Source organism: Elephas maximus, chromosome 3 (assembly GCF_024166365.1).
Source record: "Elephas maximus indicus isolate mEleMax1 chromosome 3, mEleMax1 primary haplotype, whole genome shotgun sequence".
Classification (NCBI taxonomy): domain Eukaryota; kingdom Metazoa; phylum Chordata; class Mammalia; order Proboscidea; family Elephantidae; genus Elephas; species Elephas maximus.
The window spans coordinates 46,325,236-46,344,163 of NC_064821.1; the positions used below are offsets into that span (position 1 = coordinate 46,325,236).

General features: G+C 46.9%; 1 protein-coding gene across 2 annotated transcripts in view; it reads left to right on the forward strand.

The window, feature by feature from the left end:
- Positions 1-18,928, forward strand: part of CAMTA1 (calmodulin binding transcription activator 1) — a 1,103,644-nt gene that overhangs the window by 343,536 nt on the left and 741,180 nt on the right. Inside the window, exon 5 of one of the 2 annotated variants that reach the window (XR_007516519.1) lies at positions 4,697-4,743. Coding sequence is in view for 1 of the 2 variants with exons in the window: in XM_049877793.1 (XP_049733750.1) it covers positions 4,697-4,764 (68 nt within the window). In the remaining variant the exon portion in view is untranslated. Of the gene's footprint in view, positions 1-4,696; positions 4,765-18,928 lie in introns of those variants that run through there. The other variant, XM_049877793.1, reaches the window with a different exon arrangement.

The window sequence follows — 18,928 nt, forward strand, 5'->3', positions numbered from 1 at the left end:
TTCTGTGGTACATAGGGTGGCTATGAGTGGGAACCAAGTTGATGGCATATAACAACAACAGTAGTTAATATTGATGAAGATCAAAGACCACAGCCTTCAGTATGGATTATACCTCAACATAAAGAAAACAAAAGTTCTTACAACCAGACCAGTAAGCAACTTCATGATAAACAGAAAATCTTGAAGCTGTCAAGGATTTCATTGTACTTGGATCCACAATCAACACCCATGGAAGCAGCAGTCAAGAAATCAAATGATGTATTGCACTGGATAAATCTGCTGCATAAGACCTCTTTAAAGTGTTGAAAAGCAAAGATGTCAGTTTGAAGACTAAAGTGCACCTGACCCAAGCCATGGTGTTTCAGTCACCTCATATGCATGCGAAAGCTGGACAATGAATAAGGAAGATCAAAGAAGAATTGATGCCTTTGAATTATGATGTTGGTAAAGAATATTGAATATACCATGGACTGCCAGAGGAACAAGCAAATCTATCTTGGAAGAAAGAAGTACAGCCAGAGTGCTCCTTAGAAGTGAGGATGGCAAGACTTTGTCTCACTTACTTTTGGACATGTTATTAGGAGGGACTAGTCCCAGGAAAAAGGCATTATGCTTGGTAGAAGGTCAATTAGAAAGAGGAATACCTTTAATGAGGTGAATTGACACAGTGGCTGCAACAATGGGCTCAAACAGCAACAATTGTGAGGATGGCACAGGATTGGGCACTGTTTTGATCTGTTGTACACATGGTTGCTATGAGCTGGAACCGACTTGATGGCACCTAACAACAACAACATTACTAAAGTTAATTTCTTCAAATTAATTTCCTATTTCTTTGTACTTTAAAAAATGTGGCTGCTAGAAAATTTAAAATTATGCACACAGCTAGCATCTGTAGCTCACTCCATCTTTCTGTTTAAAGGCTCTTGTTAGTTCATGGATTGGAGGATCCGAATGAGGAGCAGTCAGCAGGACATTCACATGGCACCTCTTCACATTGAGTGTCGAGCTTAATGGCATCTGTACCTTTATCTGTCCACTGCCCACCCTCTCCCCACACACCTGTATAAGGGGGTGCTCAGATGGGGGTCTTTTTTCTTGCATCCTTTAGAAGAGAACTTTGCCTTCATTCATTCAACCCTTCACTGTGTCCAGAGTCATCTTCAGATACAAGACGCAGCCTGGGCTCTGCAGTGGTGCAGGGACTGAGCCTTGAACCCTCCCTTGGCGTTGCAAAACCAGCAAGGGAGAATCATCAGCGTATAAACATGCAGCAGAAAGCACTGTGCGCTGGAAGTCCAAAATGCCGTGGTCTCTTAGTTTGCTAGCACTGCAGTAACAGAAATACAAGTGGGTGGCTTTAAAGAACAGGAATTTATTTTCTCACAGTTTAGGAGGCTAGAAGTCCAAATTCAGGGTGTGGCTTTAGGGGAAGGTCCTTCCTTGTCTATTTAAGTTTCTGTAGCCCTGGGTTTCCTTGGTAACCCTATGTGGCATCTGCCTTCCCCATTTGTGCTTGTCTCTGTGTCATTAGACACAGATTAGCTCCACCCCCCCCGCCCCAGAAAAACAAACCTGTTGCTGTCTGACTCATAGCAACCCTGCAGGACAGAGTAGAACAGCCCCATAGGGTTTCCAAGGCAGTAATCTTTACGGCATCTTTCTCCCATGGAGCGGCTGGTAGGTTCGAACTGCTGATCTTTTGGTTAGCAGCTGAGCGCTTAACCACTGCACCACCAGGGCTCCTTAAAGACACAGATTACTGCTCCCTTTATATCTCAAAAGTGACTAGGTTTAAGACACACTGTATACTACATGGCCTCATTGACATAACAAAGAAAACCCTATTTTCAAATGGAATTATATCCCAAAGGAGGAGTTAGGTAGGGGCATGTAGGAATTAGGATTCCAACACGTATTTTGGTGGAACACAATTCAATCTATAGCATGAGCCCATTGCTGAGAAGGTTCCAAGAGGTGCAAGTTTGCTCTGAGGTCAGATGGCAGAGAAGACGGCCCAGAGGTGGGCGACAGACAGGGCCTGGCAGGTGGGCAGTGTTCGAGCACCTGTGCTGAAGTGGGAAGGGGTGAGAGAAGCACTCCCACCCAACAGTCCCGGGTAGGTGGTCTCTGCAGTGACCCCTGGACCTGGCTGGCCCACAGCTGTCTCAACCCTGTGATGCACTTTGCAGTCTTCTTCCAGAGCCCATCAGCTTGAGGCAGAGAGGCCCAGCTTGACTGGCAAATGGATGGTAAGTGACTGTGTACCTCTGGTCTGTGGACATGTCCAGCACGCAGCATGCAAGGGGACAGCAGTGCCAAGTACAGTAACTGTGCGGCCTGCAGGCCCTTCCTGACGTGGCCTGGCTAGTACCTGGGGGAGGATCCACCTGCCTTCCTGGTCTGCGAGATGAAACCTGCTGCCAAGAAGCCCACAGAGTGATCTGTGGGATCTGACCGCAGCTTGTTCTCCGAGCCCCTGCCACACACAGACACTGTACCTTGGAGGCAGTTTTTCTGTTTGAACGTCCAAAGGACAAACTAAACATTTAAAATCTGCAAGCTGGACAGTCTTTGCTTTGGAGCCTGCAGTGAATTCCTTCATCTTGACAGTTGCGTTGGCTTTCTCAACACTGATGCAGTATTTAGTATCCAGGAAGAGAGGGGCCTAAGGGAGCCAGGATGCTGGAGAAGGCTGCAGCTGTGAGAATGTAGCCCTTTGTGTTCAGGATCTCTGTGTGTATGTGTGTGTGTGTGGTGGGGGGGAGGGGTGGCATTTACTTCATCCCAGCACCGTACCCAGTTGGATGTCTGCACTCAGTTCTTGTTTCAGCATTCTGAGTCTTCTGTGCTAGACTTGAGTTTGAGAGGCAGCAAGACAGTAGGGAAGAACGTGCATGCCCTGTGAGTTAGGAGTCCTGGGTCCTGGCTTGGCTCAGCCATAAACATGCCCACCTTGGGCAAGTCATTTTCTTTTCCAGGCCTCTGTTTCTTCCACTGTTAAAAGCAGATGAGATGAGAAGCTTAGTGGGCAGTGAGTATAAGTCAACGGTGGTGGAACAATTTGGAGAAGGATGGTGAGAATGTTTGCACAACTTGAAGAATGTAATAATGTCAACTAGTCGTGCGTGGAGAAATTGATGAAATGGCATATGACCGTGTGTATTTTCACCAAAATTTAAAAATGTAAAGATGAACCGGACCTCCTAGCCAGTGGTTGGCAGAGCTTAGGGAAGGAGTTTCTAAGAGAGGAACTAGAACACGAAGAGGCCCAGGGATGAGAGGGAACAATGTGCTGATTGATCAGCTTCTTATTTCCTAGTTTCTTTAGCTGCAATCAACAATAGGAACCTGATCCCAGGCAACTCTATTTTTGCTGTAGGTTTCTGCTTTCCAGACTCTTGGCAGAGCCCAGGCTTCTGGACAGAGGTGGCTTGGGCTGTGCTGGTTACCAGCCACTGGCTACCTCTTGCTAGTGGCCAGCTTCCATGGTTATTCAAGAACCTGATCTCCATTCTCGTGGCCTTCTTACCATATGGCATGGGTGGCATTTCTTTCTTTAACCTGTTCTACTTGCCCCATTTGGGGGGTAGTCTCCTCCTTTTACCTGAGGTCAACTTTAGCATCTGGACATAGGGGTCAACTCCATGATGTCCAAGCCCAGAAATGGCTGACAGCAGAGGGGAGCTGTGAGCCTCTGGGTGCCGGATTAATTCCATTCCAAGTAGCCCTCCAGGAACCTGGCTGTGGAGAGAGGGGAGACTGAGGTCTTGTCTCTGCATTTTCCTGATAGTCAAGGGCAACAGCTCTGTGTAGTATCATCGCCAAGATCAAGGGACATGTGTACTAGCCCAACCTTAATTTAACTTACAATCCCTGCCAATTTCACGTTAGCGGATCCGCTTGGGGCTGGAAGTAATGGGCCATATCATGCCTTAGAGCTGGAGCAATGACTTCTGTTGATGCTACCCACTGGCTTTTTATGGAAATTATTAATAAACCAGTAATTCTATCTGCAGTGATGTTGTTGTGTTTATAAATATTTAATTTACCTTCAGGTGCCCACGCTGTCTCCATCTTTGCCTTAAACTCTGCTGACATTGCTCGTCTTTCTGAAGAGCTGCTTCTATGGATTATCAGTAGTGGAAAAGGTTAACTTATTTCTCAGCTTCTCTCTCTTTTTGGAATATGACTTTATCTTTTCTTTTTAATCTTTGTGTGACTTGGCTCTGGGGGTTGGAAATCAAGCTGAGAGAATGCAACATCTCTTGTGACAATGATGAAAGATTTGTCCAGCTTCAGAAGAAGACAGACCCAACTTTCCAATTATGACCTTGCCTAAGTGGAGACCTGTTGTGGGCATGTGTTTTTCCCTTCCTCAGATTCATGACATTTAGAATCTGAGATGGTGTCTGATGTTTTCCTCCCACAGAGAAATGTTTTTGTCCTTGCCACAGACTTATCTTTTGAAACCCAAGGCTTTGATTATTATTGTATGGCAGGTTGAATGGAAAGGACGTGTAAAAAAAAAAAAATCAAAATAGAAAACAGTGTCCGATTTGAGTGTTTCTCAGCAGAGCTGGAGCACCAGCCTCGTGAAGGACGATGGCAGTTAGGAAGTAACAAAAACTCTCTTGCCTCTCAGGATCCACCGTGAGCTAATTGTTGTTATTATCTTTTTATTCTTCTGTTTCAGGAAATTGCAGCTTATTTAATAACATTCGAGAAACACGAAGAATGGCTCACCACATCCCCTAAGACAAGGTAATGTCCCAGATCTTGCAGTTTTTCAAATATGAACAGTCGATTGATTTCCGTTGATTTCTTGATTTGGCCAGCCGGTGTATGGGCAACAAGTTGAAAATGCCATGTTGTGCTTGACAGCTCGTGACATCGAGGTCTTGTTAATTGACCCAAAGCTGTGGCTGTGAATGCGATTGGATGGATTAAAGGCAGGGCCACTGTAATTGTGCAAGTTTTAGCTGTGTGGTTCAACTCATGGAACTTTTAGCTTGATGGTTGAACAGCGAACACTTCAGCCAGGTGCTTGGGAGCTTGGCAGGAGGGAAGGTCAGTGGGTGTTTATCTTGGGAAAGTGCCCACCTACCACCAGTATTTTCTAGAAACTTTATTTTTTTTTTAAAGGGAAACTAGTGTAAGTGCCCACTTTTATCTCAACATGTTTTATAAACAGAAGGTCAACTTATTCTTGATTGGTGGTAAGAAGATCCCACCAGTCAGAAACAATGGGTGGGCTTGCAGTTGATTATGCAGTAAACATCCTCGAACCTATGAACTGCCACAAGCAGTTAACTTCCCTCACCACTTGGGAATAGAGAAAATTGGCTGAAATACAGCTGACTTGTGTTCTGCCAGTGTAACTGATGTTATTATTTTGTTAAGAATCATGAAGTTGGAATTTTAGAGCTTCTTTTAAAGAGAACCTCTTCTTTCCTCCCCAATTCTTACATTTTTATTTTCGGTATGTTACATCCTAAAAAAAAAAAAAAAACGTAGAGCCTTGGAAATACGTGGCCACTCTCTTCTAATTGCCATGATTTTTCTATGAGTGGCGACAGGGCCAGGTGTTTATTAGTTTGAAGGGTGTTAGTCGGAGTGTGACTTGGTCTGTGGGTTTTGAATTGAAGAGGAGAAATGCCCAGTCTGTTTTGCTCTGGTCAGAAGCACCAAAGTTTTGGGTTTGTTAAGGGGACCAAGGAAAGGAGTAGAGGTGTTGTCCCTCTGCCCCCTTGTCCATTAATTACCTTGGCCTGTTCATCCTTTCTGAGCCATGGAGGAAAGAAGGACTTGTCTTCTAGAATGTTGACTCATCCTAGAAGGTGTTTTAAATATCACTTGGTTAGGCTTAGGTTTTTACTGGTTAACGTCCTTTTGAGGAAACAAAAGTTTCCACTTTGGAGGAGGTTGGAGAATATTGAGGAAGAGGAGATTAGTTACTGAGATTTCCACTCCCCATTTCTTCCCCTCAGAAAAAGGGTGGTTTACTTCTTTTTTGGAGACACCAAGGTTTTGGAGACACATAGGTTGGCTCTGATTTGTTTACATTTTAGTCTGAGACCTGGAAGAGAACCATCTGCAGGATGTCCTCAACTCCTCAACCTTCTGGCACCATGGTTTCCTTTGCTATAAAATTAAATTTGTGTCAGTCAGCTTTTGCTGTGATAATGCAATGTAAGAAACAATCCCCAAAACACAGTGAGTTGTAACAACAAATTTTATTTTCTGCTCGCGGATCTGTGGGTTGACTGTGGCTTTGGGTTGGGCTCAGGGCTGCTTTATGTGTCTTTTTGTTCTAGGAGCCAGGCTGAAGGAGCCTCTTTTTGTTCTAGGACCCAGGCTGAAGGAGCCACCACTATCTGGGGCGCCTGGTTTTCATGGAGAAGGGAAGGGGCTTACAAATTCAAGGCAATCCATAGAAGCGTAATTAAAACCTCTGCTTGGATGTGACATCATATGTCACACTTGCTCACATTCCATCTGCCAAAGCAAGTCCTACGTGGGGCTCAGAAGGACATTTTTCCACAGAGTGGGAGGGAGAGAGTTGGGAGTGGAATGTCAACAGTAATATGGTCTACCGTTTGGTGAGTACAACCGTATCACAAACTGTGGAAAGCCTGGCACGCTTGTCTCCACTTTCTTCAGAGGGCGTCTTTTTCTAGGGCAGTGGTTCTCTAACTTGAGAGTGCATCTGAATTCCCTGGAGGGGGTGTTTAAACACAGATTGTTGGGCCCCGCCCCCAGAGTTTTGGGTCCTGTAGGTCTGGGGTGGAGCCCATAATTTGCTGTTTTTAACAAGTTCCCAGATGGGGCAATGCTCTTGGCCTGGGTCCTCACTTGAAGAACCAGTGCCCTAGTTTCTTTGGGAAGAAGGAGGCTTGTCTGATTTTTGCATTTCTGCTATTTCCTGACGTCCAAGAGTGGCTCTTGTCTCAAGCAGCCTCCAGACTCCTTATGTATACTTCAGTCCTTGGCGAAACACTCCTGAAATGGAATTGGAAGGGAAAGAGCTTCTCTTTAGTCAGAGAGGGAGATTCGCTCCGACGTGGACTGGGCCACATATCTGATTTCTGATGTGCAGATGCTTGCTTTGCTTCCACCACTCGTAGGGTACAGAACAGCAGAACATTGCAAGGTGGGGATTTTACGTCATGTTTCAGCTTTATGAATTTGGGTGTCAGTGGAGAAGTGAACGGCACTCATGTTCATGCTTGACTTTTTTGAAGTATAAATAGGGCCAAGAGATGTCCCATCTTGAAGCAGAGGGGGCCTGGGTGGCAGAAGAGAAGGAATGTGGGCTTTGAATATGGACAGATGTGGGTTTTGAGCCCTGGATCTGTCACTCGGTAGCTTTGTGACTTCAAGAAGATCACTTTGTTGTTGCTGTTAGTTGCCGTTGAGTTGGCTCCGACCTTATGTACAACAGAACAGAATGTTGCCCTGTCCTGCGCCATCTTCATGATCATTGGTCTGCTTGAGTTGATTGTTGTGGTTATTGTGTATTTTGAGTGCCGTTCACTTCTCCCAGAACTATATTGGACATTGTTCTGTTTTCATTGGCTAATTTTCAGAAGTAGATCACTGGGCCTTTCTTCCTAGTCTTGTCTTAGTCTAGACGCTCCAATGAGACCTATCCACCATGGGTGACCCTGATAGTATTTGAAATACTGGTGGTATAGCTTTTACCATCCTAGCACCACACAAGCCACCACTATGACAAACTGACTGAAGGGTGGTGGCCTTTAAAAGCCTCCACTCACTTCTTTGTGTATGCATGGAGTTGACGTTGACCCTGTTCCCACTGAATCATCGTGAGGATTAAATGATATTATGTTTGTGATTCTGCTTTGCATGCTTGAGGGTCTGTGTTAATGCAGGGGGGTGTCACTCTTCCTCTTGTCTCTAAGGGGCAGGGCCAGAGGCTTCGACTTCAGGAAGCCAGAATGTCTGCAGGCTTTGGAGGGGTGAATTTCCTTCCTAAAGGCCTCTGGTGAAGACAGAATGTTTCCTTATTAGCATTATAACATCCACTGCCGTGTTTACACTTGAAAGCTTCTAGTCCCAGGAGGAGGAAAAGTTGCCGTGGTTGTTCAAGGACCTTCCTAAATTAGTTGTTGAGTTGAGTTTGGATTCCCCCCTCCAGTCTCTAGTATTGAAATTAATTGGTGCAGTTAACTGCTGAGTTCATACAAACTGGCCTCCTGGTATTAAGGCATTAATGACACCAATACACTGCTGAATGAGAAGGCAATACCACTGCTGTTTGCTGCCGCCGCCACCACTGCTAATTTCATTTTAGAAAATTAATAAAAATGAATTGCACCACTGACATTTATAGAGTTTCCTAATAAAATGATACATTGTTTGTGAGGCGGAATCCCTATTAAATTAATTGTCGTAATCAGTTTGCATATAGATGTTGGTATAGGAGCTGCAGAGGGACCCAGGGCTTGTCTCAGTGGCTTGCTGATGGCTGGGGGTTATAAATAGAGCCCTTGCTTAGACGCTGCCCTAATTACAGGGAAGGCCCAGGAGCCTGGGCTCACCTGTTTCATAATGAGGTATGCTTTGAGGAGGGTCCCAGGGCTGGGAGCCTGGGGGTGCTGGTGTGTCCACAGGGCTGAATTCTGAATGTTCAAGCAGCCTGTATTGGATCGTCAGCAACTGGGCCATTCCAGAAATGGCAGTTTGAAAAATCACCTTTCAGGAAGTCTTTATTTGGCACTTGCTGTATGCTCAGCACTGTAATAATACAATTCCGAGGCCCTGGAGAGTTGAGCACTCCCCCCACCCGCTCCAGGCGAAATCTGGAATCTTGATATTAAGAGCTTCCCTCTGCCTAGAATGTTCTTCTCTCTCCTTCGATCTTTATGCAAACGTCACTTTCTCTGTGAGGGCTTTCCTGACTATACAATATAAAATTGCACCCCTTCCATCCCCCTTTTCTTATTTGAGGTTTCTCTAGAACACTTATCAAGGAGCCCTGGTGGTGCAACAGTTAAGCACTCAGCTGCCAACTGAAAAGCTATAGGTTTGAACCCACCCAAGGGCTCTGCAGGAAAAAGGCCTGCTCCCCGTAAAGATTACAGCCAAGAAAGCCCTATAGGGAAGTTTTACTCTGTCACATGGGGTTGCTGAGTTCAAAGCCACTCGACAGCACCCAACAAGAACAGATAACATCACCATCTGACATATTTCATCTACTTATTCATTTAAGTTATTTATTCATTATCTGCCTCCCCCCCTCCCCCCCACAGAAGTAAGTACCACGAGGAGAGGGATTTTTAGTCTAGCTTGTTCATGGCGTGTCCCAGCACCTAGAACAGTGCTGGGTGCAAAGGAGGCCCTCAGTAAATATTTTATAAAATGAATAGGCATGAGGTAGAAAATGCGATTTGTGTTGTGAAGTGAGAAGAAAGCCAGTAGCCATTGAGTCAGTTCTGACTCATGATGACCCCATGTGTGTCAGAATAGACCTGCACTCCACAGGGTTTTCAATGCCTGATTTTTTGGAAGTAGATTGCCAGGCCTTTCTTCCAAGGTGCCTCTGGATAGACTTGAACCACCAACCTTTTTCGGTTAGCAGATAAGTGCATTAACTGTTTGCACCGCCCAAGGTAGACCTGGGTTTATCCTATTTGCTGTCAGGTCAACTCTGACTCATGGTGATCCCGTGTGTTACAGAGTAGAACTGTGCTCCATAGTTTTCTTGGCTGTAGTGTTATGGAAGCAGGTCAAAATGCCTTTATTCCAAGGCACCTTTGGGTGAACTTGAACCACCAGGCTTTCAGTTAGCAGCCCAGCATGTTAACTCTTTGCAACACCCAGGGACTCCATCTCTTTGCAACACCCAGGGCCCCATGGCTGGTTAATTCACTTCGTGCAGGGGGAGAGGGGCTCTGCAGCACTCCCCTGGGGCCAGGCTCTGTGCTATTAAACCCTTACACCAGTTTTGCAAGACCCTGGGAGGCAAAGTGGGTTTGTGCTCTGTCCCAGGCTGCACAGCAAGTGAGTCAAATCCTAGATCTAGGATTTGAACCCAGGACTATCTTCCTGCACAGCCCACGGTCTAGGCTTTTCCACTATACTGCACACAGTAGGCGTAGGCATTCAGGGGTAGTGCGGTAAATGATCACACCATTCTTCCCCATCTTCCATCTCTGTGAGTTCTGAGCCGACCAAAGGCCCAAGAGCAGCAAAGCAAGCACACCTAAAGCATTGCTTTCCTGGAAGTGCAGCTGCGTTGTGTCAACCCCGGCTTCCTGGGCTGCTGTCCTGAGCTGGACTCAGCCCTCCAGTCACAGGTGGTGCTGGAGAACTGCACATCGCTCCCCACTTGTGGGAGAGGCCGCTTTTCCCATAGGGCAGGGAGCAGAAACATGCAAAATACCGGCAGGCGGGCTGCAGAATTCAGCAATCCCAATAAATTATTTTTCCCCCCTTGGGAAACATGTTCACCTTTCCTGGACACTGGGGACACACCAAAGTCAAGACTGAATTGAAGCCCTTCTTTCCCAGGAATCCTGCTTATACCAGTTAAAAGGAGGTTGGAAAGTGCTACTAATTATCTAATTAATTAGATTTATATAGATAGCGCCTTCACACCAAAGCGTTAAAGGTCTAGTAATAGAATTTTCTTATAATGAACACTAAACGCTTCTTGGGTCAATAAGCAGTAAAACAGCCAGGCAGAAGGAGGGGATCTGGAAGGAAAGGAGGGGGAAAGGTGAGAACTGAGTTTAAAGAGTTTCAAGAAGACTCAGTGGAAAAGTTGGCAGTTCGAGTCTACCTAGAAGTGCCTTAGAAGAAAGGCCTGGCGCTCTGCTTCCATAAAGATTACAACCAAGAAAACCCTATGGATCAGTTCTACCTTGTAACACTTGGGATCTCCATGAGTCAAGTGTGAAAGCTATCTGTTCTCCTAGCTTATCCCGTGTTTCATGGTCTACCCTTCCTGTTCCTTGACTCCATCATCCATGGGTCTTTCCCTTACCCCATTGGTAGGCAGGCTCCACATCAGGTCTTGGGTCTTCTACTCTTCCTTGACATGCTCTCCCTCCAAAAACTCCCCCGAGCCCACCGTTTGACTATTAACTCACTGTGAACGATTCCTCAAGTCTGACTGTCTCTCTTTGGCATTTCATTGGTCCTCTGGTCCCGTGTCTCCAGCTGCTTTTTTAATACGTGTTCACCTGGATGTTAAACTGTTCTTTCAAACTTGTCTTTGGTCTTCCTCGTTCCGTTCTCTCCTTCCCTGGCTTTCATCTTCTGACTTCCCCAGTTCTCAGAATAGCCACCTCATTTTTAAAGACACCAAGGCTTACCCCTTGTACTCTTCTGTGACTTCTCTTTCTCGTTTGTCCCCTGGATCTAATCAGTAACCAATTCTGCCAGTATTTCAAAATGCAACCCATCCTTTTTTGCTTGTCTGTGATCCCCTAGGTTCAGCCCTTAGTACCTATGGCGTGCTTGGATTATTGAAATAGCTGCTAACCATACCCCCTCCTCTAGTCTGGACTCTTTCCCCCCCCCACCAGTTGGTCTTCCTAAAATACTCCTTTTATTATATCATTATTCTATTTGAAAATCTTAAACTTCCTATGAGATAAAGTCCAAACTCTTTAGTGTGTTATCTGCCTCAACCTTCCTTTTTCATTTGACTTTCCATGACTCCCTACCTCGAAGTATCAGCTACAGTTGTTGTTGATAGCTGCCCTCAAGTCCTGACTCATGGTGGCTCCACGCACAACAGAACCAAACGCTGAATGATCCTGCACCCTCGTCATGGCTGGTTGTGAATAGAATATGCTCCATAGTGTTTTCATCGGCTGATTTTCGGAAACAGATTACCAGGCCTTTCTTCCTAGTCTGTCTTAGTCTGGAAGCACCACTGAACCCTGTTTAGCATCATAGCAACACGCAAACTTCCACTGACAGACAGGTAGTGGTTATGCATCAGGTACACTGGTAGGGAATAGAACTTGGGTCTCCCACATTACAAAAAAAAACAAAAACAACTAGTTGCCATCAAGTCGATTATGGCTCATAGCGACCCTATAGGACAAGTAGAACTGCCCCATAAGATTTCCAAGGAGTAGCTGGTGGGTTCGAACTGCTGATTTTTTGTTTAGCAGCCTGAGCTTTTAACCACTGCTCTACCAGGGCTCCAACACAAGCGGTGAGAATTCTACCTCTGGCTCAGTTAGGAGGCTACTTACTGTTCTCTAAACACGCTTTCCTTATCTCCTGCGTTTGCCATCACTCAGTGGTTGACCTTACATCAAATATCCCCCAGCCCAATCGAATCTGCCCATATTCTGAATCTTACCTTTCCTGGTGGCCTTCCCCAAACTCACCAGCTCACAGTGAGCCCTCTCCCTCTCAGCCTCTGTAGCTTCCATTTGCTTTCTTGTCAGTTGTTTGACAATCTAGCTGTCCTAAGCATGTTCATCTTACCTCCCAGTGGGATGGCAAGGTCCCCAAGGGTGGGCTTCTCCTGCCTTTTTGTCTCTTAATAGGTTGGGCACAGAGGAGGGCACAGCTTCAATGAGGGAGGGAAGAGACAGTGTGTGACTCTGTTGCAGAGTGGCAGGTATGCACACAGGCAGGAGCACGGATCCCCAGACTCTGCCGTCTGTGGGTCCTCTGCTCTGGAGAGTGGGTTTGGGTGGAGGGGGTGGGTGCTAGTCTGTGGGTAAAGGCTCTACCTAGAAAACTAACTTATCAGGCCCTGGGCAGGGCCCTGTGCAGTTGGTGCTGATCTTGCCTAGCCCGGTTGTAGATGGTACTTGGATTGACCTGTTGGCCACCTCAGAGGCATCTGCTCCTTGTGACAGTTACAGGACCTTCTAGGGAAGTCCCTAAGCCTGGTACCACCACCTGTCTGTCAGTGTATCATACTGTGGTGGCTCACATGTTGCCGTGAGGCTGGAAGCTATGGCACTGGTATTTCCGTAACAGCAGGGTCACCCGTGGTGGGCAGGTTTTATCGGAGCTCCCAAACTAAGACAGACTAGGAAGAAAGGCCTGGTGATCTACTTCTGAAAATTAGCCAATGAAAACCGTACGTATAACAAAATAGCCACAACGCTAAACTCAAACATACCAATTATCATGAAGATGGCACAGAACCAGGAAACGTTTCCATCTGTTATACATGAGGTCACCATGAGTTGGAACTGACTTGACAGCAACTAACAACAACATTCCTGGTGAGGCTGCATGACTTACCAGAAATAAAACTGCAAAAATAATATGGAAATCCCATTTAGATGATTAAAAAATCCCCAGCGTTGCTTCTATAGCTCATTCTTAGGTGTCCAGGTTGGCAGGGCTGGCGGGTGGTGAGTCCTCAAGAGTGTGCGTGTGCAGGGGGTGCTGTTGGGAGGCAGGACTGGGGAGGGCAGTCTCATACGTTGATCTTTCCAGGGAGTTTCAACTCCAGAATGTAAAGGGACAAATGTACTGGGCTAGCAGTCCTTTCATGTGGTGACCTTTGCATTATGCTGAGCTGGGGACCTGCTATCAAATTAACATAATGATGTGTCCTGTTACATCTATTCCAGCATTTGCCTAATGCATCGAGCACATCCTTGACCAAATCCAAACGGTATCCTCATTAACTGAAGAGCAAATGTAGCGCAAGGGGAGGCCACGGGGTGGATCAGACCCCGCTCAGGACTTAAGGAGGCCTAGCCACCCCAGGACACCCCCAGCAGGCCTCTGCTTCGGGTCATGTGGTCTTGGTACATTTCTGGGATCCAGTGGGGAGTTAGCTGTGACCTGGATCCTGAGACACTAGCTGGTGGTGTCTCAACAGTGGTGGGGGTGGGAGAGGAATCCCCAGTCTCCGGATGGAAGTGGGTCTGTCCCAGATTCTAGTTCATTATCCTGAACCACAGAACACAAACTGTCACAGCAGGGAGGGACCACGGAGACCATCTCACTCAGTCCCCTCCATGTACAGGAAAGTGACAATGGCAAGGGGTGCCACTGCCCGGGGAGCGTGGGGAGTTGGTGGTCAGCTGGGAGTGGCCAGTGTGTCTGTGGGTTCCTGGGCTGAGCAACTTGACCATGGTAGCCCCTTTTTGTGGGGTAGGCAGGAGGGAGTTTGCCACATCCAGTGGCTCCTGATCAGAGGACAGGTGAGCTGTGGGCACCCACGTGCCTGATGTGAGAGCCATCCAGGTCTGCTGTCATTAAGTTTCTGCTCACCCCTCAGAGCCAGGAGAGCAAGTAGGGTCTCTTACTTTTCCTGAGGTTAGTACCTGGCCGTCTGGCTCCCACCCCTGTTTTCTTTTACTATCTTTATTTTTTTATCGAAATACACGTGTGCAGAGTTTAATAAGTCGAAAGGTCCTAAAAGACTTGTAAATAAGAATAACCATCCTCTGCCTTACGGCTTAATTCTATTTCCCAGGGACGACCACTTTCAACTCTTCTAGTTCTGATTTGTTATTGTTAGTTGGTGTGGAGTTGGTTCCAACTCATGGTGATCTTATGTATAACAGAACGAAAAGTTGCCCGGCCCTGTGCCATCTTCCTGATTGTTGGCATGTTTGAGTCCATCGTTAGTTCTGATAGTTACCTCCGTATTTCCAAATACTGTTCTGCTATTTCTTGATTGATCTGTTGCAGACATATCTTTGGACTGCCTTGAATGCTAACTGAGAGTTTTGCTTTCTTTGCTGCCATCCCCTCTGCTCTTCCTCATCTGGGAAAGGGCTTGTGTGGTTGGGGATTGGAGATGTTGGTGTCTGCAGACACTCCCTCTGGTACCATCCAGGTTCTCCAGAGAAGGTTCTCTTCGTGTTGCCTGGGGGTTTAAGCTTGACTGGCTGAGGTGGTCTGGGGACCAGGGGAGGGGGAAACAGCTCAGAATTGCACCAGTCAGTGTGAGCCAGTGACTAGCTGCTGTGGAGCCAGCTCCGACTCATGGCTCCCGCATGTGTGCCAGAGTGGAACTGCACTCCATAGGGTTTTCAGTGTCTGATTTTTTCAGAAGTAGATCACCAGGCCTTTCTTCCAAGGTGGCTCTGGGGGGACTCAAATTGCCAACCTTTTGGTTAGAACCTGATCGTATTAGGGCTGATACCACCCACGGACACCTTTAGTGTGAAAGCTACCACTTTGTTCTCCTAGCTTGTCCAGTGTTTCATGATTCTTCTCTGTGCTCTCCAAGCTCAGAGTCTGTCTGGGTCCCTTTCTCCAGAGGAGAAACTTGTGGCTGGGGGACAGAGGCCAGGAGGCTGCCTAGGTGCCCAGAGTAGATGGAGGACCATGGAGAACCCTGGGAGTCATACACGGACCTGCATCTGTCTTTTGCTTTTGGGGCTATGCCTACCCTGACATCCGTGGCCCCTGGTGCCTTCAGTCCATGTCTTTCTGAGGCTCTGCAGTGAGTTAGCTTGTGTTTTCTCCCCTCGACTATGTCAGTCATCTACCCTGAATCCTCCCTTCTCTCTAGCATGTGTCCACACTTGTCTTAGTCATCTAGTGCTTCCATAACAGAAATACCACAAGTGGATGACTTTAACAAAGAGAAATTTATTTTCTCACAGTCTAGTAGGTTACAAGTCCAAACTCAGGGTGTTGGCTCCAGGGGAAGGCTTCCTCTCTCCGTTGGCTCTGGAGGAAAGTCCTTGTCCTCAATCTTCCCCTGGTCGAGGAGCTTCTCGGGCACGAGACCCCGGGTCCAAAGGACGCGCTCTGCTCCTGGTGCTGCTTTCTTGGTGGTATGAAGTCCCCAACTCTCTGCTTGCTTCCCTTCCTTTTATCTCTTGAGAGATAAAAGGTGGTGCAGGCCACACCCCAGGGAAACTCCTTTTACCTTGGATCAGGGAGGTGACCCGAGTGAGGGTGGTGTTAAAATCCCACCCTAATTCTTTTAACATAAAATTACAATCACAAAATGGAGGACAACCACACAATACTGGCAATCATGGCCTAACCAAGTTGACACATATTTTTTGGGGGGACAGAATTCAATCCATGACAACACCCCTCCTCCAGTGCTGTCTCCGTCCTCTTTTCTTTCTCCTTTGGGTTTCTACTTTTTTCATCCTGTACTGTTGTTTGATGGGAGGATCGATGCTGGCCCTTCATGTTAATGGGCCAGCTCTTCCTTCATGGCCCCCCCAGAGCCGCCCTCTCCTCTTGCCTCCTCTTCGCGATCTCCCTCCTCCCTTTCCTCTTCATCTCACTCTTGCTCTCAGGTTTACCTGCTGTTTTACTCTCTTGCTTTATTCTCTTTCTCCACTTCTTTTTCATTCTGCAGAAATGCATGCCTCAAAATGCAATTGTGCCGTTTCGCAGTGCACAACTGCTCAGGGCTGAAGAAACCCTGTTGCTAAGACTCAGCCTCCTGGCATACCGGGACACAGACACGAAGATGGGCAGCCCAGCGGCGTGACGCCTCCAAGTCTTGCCTCCTCCTGACTTCTTTACCCATCCACCTTTGGTGTGGAGGCTTCCTGGGGTCTGCACAGGGTCGGGGGAAGGGCACATGACCTCTCCCTGGGCAGAGTTTTATGCTATGTGTGTCATCTGGCAGTGGCATCCTGCAGTCCTTTGTCTTTATGTAGTTGTGAATTTGTGTTTCTTCCTTGGGTTGTAGTGCAGTGACATCTCATGTGGCAAGGGCTTCGTGTCTGATACAAGGCGGGGTGCTGGGGGTACCCTGACTGAACCCTACTCATCTGGGGACACCTGCTGGCATTTCTGAGCAGGAGAGCTCAGCGGCGGTGACAATCTGAGGACAGTGAAGCTCCCTTGCCTCCTGCTCACGCATCAAAGGGCACTTGCCTGTTGGCTGCGATTTCATCTGTTTCTGCTGCCATCCAGTTGATTCTGGGCATTTTTACCACCCTTGACTGGATTTGGGAAATTAGTACTGCCTGGAAACCCTGGTGGCTAGTGCTTAAGTGCTACAGCTGCTAACCAAAAGGTCGGCAGTTCGAATCCACCAGGCACTCCTTGGAAACTCTATGGGGCAGTTCTACTCTGTCCCATAGGGTCACTATGAGTTGGAATTGACTCAACAGCAATGGGCTTGGCTTTGTGGTCTTTCTGTAATGGGCCCGAATCATGGCATCCATGGTATCATGATATTTCCCCTGGATCAGTCCTGATCAATAAATTATTTCTCGACGCAGGGGAAAGGAGCTGGCCCACGTGCCTGGCAGCCTGCAAGGTGGGACAGTACGTTCTCAGAGTAAACCACCATTTGCAATTCATAATTTTTTTGTAATGAGTGGAAACCCTGGTGGCATAGTGGTTAAGAGGTACAGCTGCTAACCAAAAGGTTGACTCTTCGAATCCACGAGGTACTCCTTGGAAACCGTATGAGTCAGAATTGACTCGACAGTAATAGGTTTTTTGCGTAATGAGTAATTACCAAATCAATCCGGTACTCTGGGCTGGAGGTTCTCCCTCTGTCTTCAGTCTGGTGAGGAGGCATTACTGGCTTTGCTGTTCTTAGATTTTCCACAGTCCTTTGTGATGGGACTTCTGAAGAATTTCAAAATAAACCAAAAACAAAGGAAAAAAATCTTCCCTTGTTCTCTAACTCCACTGTGTTTCCCACTTTCCACGTGAGCTTTTGCTTTCCATAGTTTGTGTGTGTTTACATATATACATGTACCTAGACACACACATATGCAAGTGCACACATACACTCAAGTATAAACACACACATATACAGGTGTACAGACAATACAATGCACATAGTACACATACACACATATACACATGCATAGATATTTCATATCATATGCACATGTGTACACAGTGTACTTACACATACAGACGCATGTGTAAACACACATGTACACATACACCCACACACGTATACATGCATACATAAACACATGCGATACATACATATTCATATGTATACACACTCATATACATATTTACACACACAAACACAGGTGCACATGCACACATACATGCATGCACGTATACATATATATACAAATACATACTACACATAAACACATCTATATACACATGTGCACATGTATACACACACACACACACACACACTCACATCTGGCCGGCCCACCTTGGTCATCATTCTCTTTTGTAAAACGAAATTCCTGGGACAATTTTCTTCTTTTCATTCACTGACTTAGTAACGTGCAACAATTGTGGGTTGAGAAAATTTTCTCCTAAAAGAGCTGGATGTTTTGTACTGTCTGTATGGAAACCCTGGTGGCATAGTAGTTAAGTGCCACGGCTGCTAACCAAAAGGTCGGCAGTTTGAATCCACCAGGCTCTCCTTGGAAACTCTATGGGGCAGTTCTACTCTGTCCTATAGGGTCACCATGAGTCAGAATCGACTTGACGGCAACAGGTTTGGTGGTTTTTTGGTCCCTTACCTCAGCCGTTAGGGGGCTTCTTATTAACTCAGCTGCTTCATTTGAGGTAGCTCTGGGGAGAGATGGGACCCTGAGTCTGAGACAGGAGGGGCAGGACTGTGTTCTGGCTATGCTGAGTGCCTGGGAGCCTTGCAGTGTTGCTGGGCTGGCTCTGTGACTCCCCAGCACTCCCCCGAGCATGACCTATAGGAATTCTGGACCAGCATTTTTTTTGGCACCTCTTCAGGCCTGGAACTTGCTGCTGTTGGTGAAATTGAATTTGTTATGTAAAGTGGCAGCTGGTGCCTAGGCTGGGTGTCAGGGAGACCAGCTGCTGCCGGATTGCAGGGGCGAGTTTAGAGCAAGGCCATGAAATTATGCAAACAATCAAATTTAGGTGCCATGATGGAGGAGGGAAAACGGATGAAGGCCCGTGCTTCTCCCCGAGGACAGCCTGCTCCATGAAACGTGCCATGTTCACATCTTTTCACATACACAGCATGGCGCCTGTGCCAGTGCTGCCATGGGCTCAGGGTAATGGAATGGTGCAC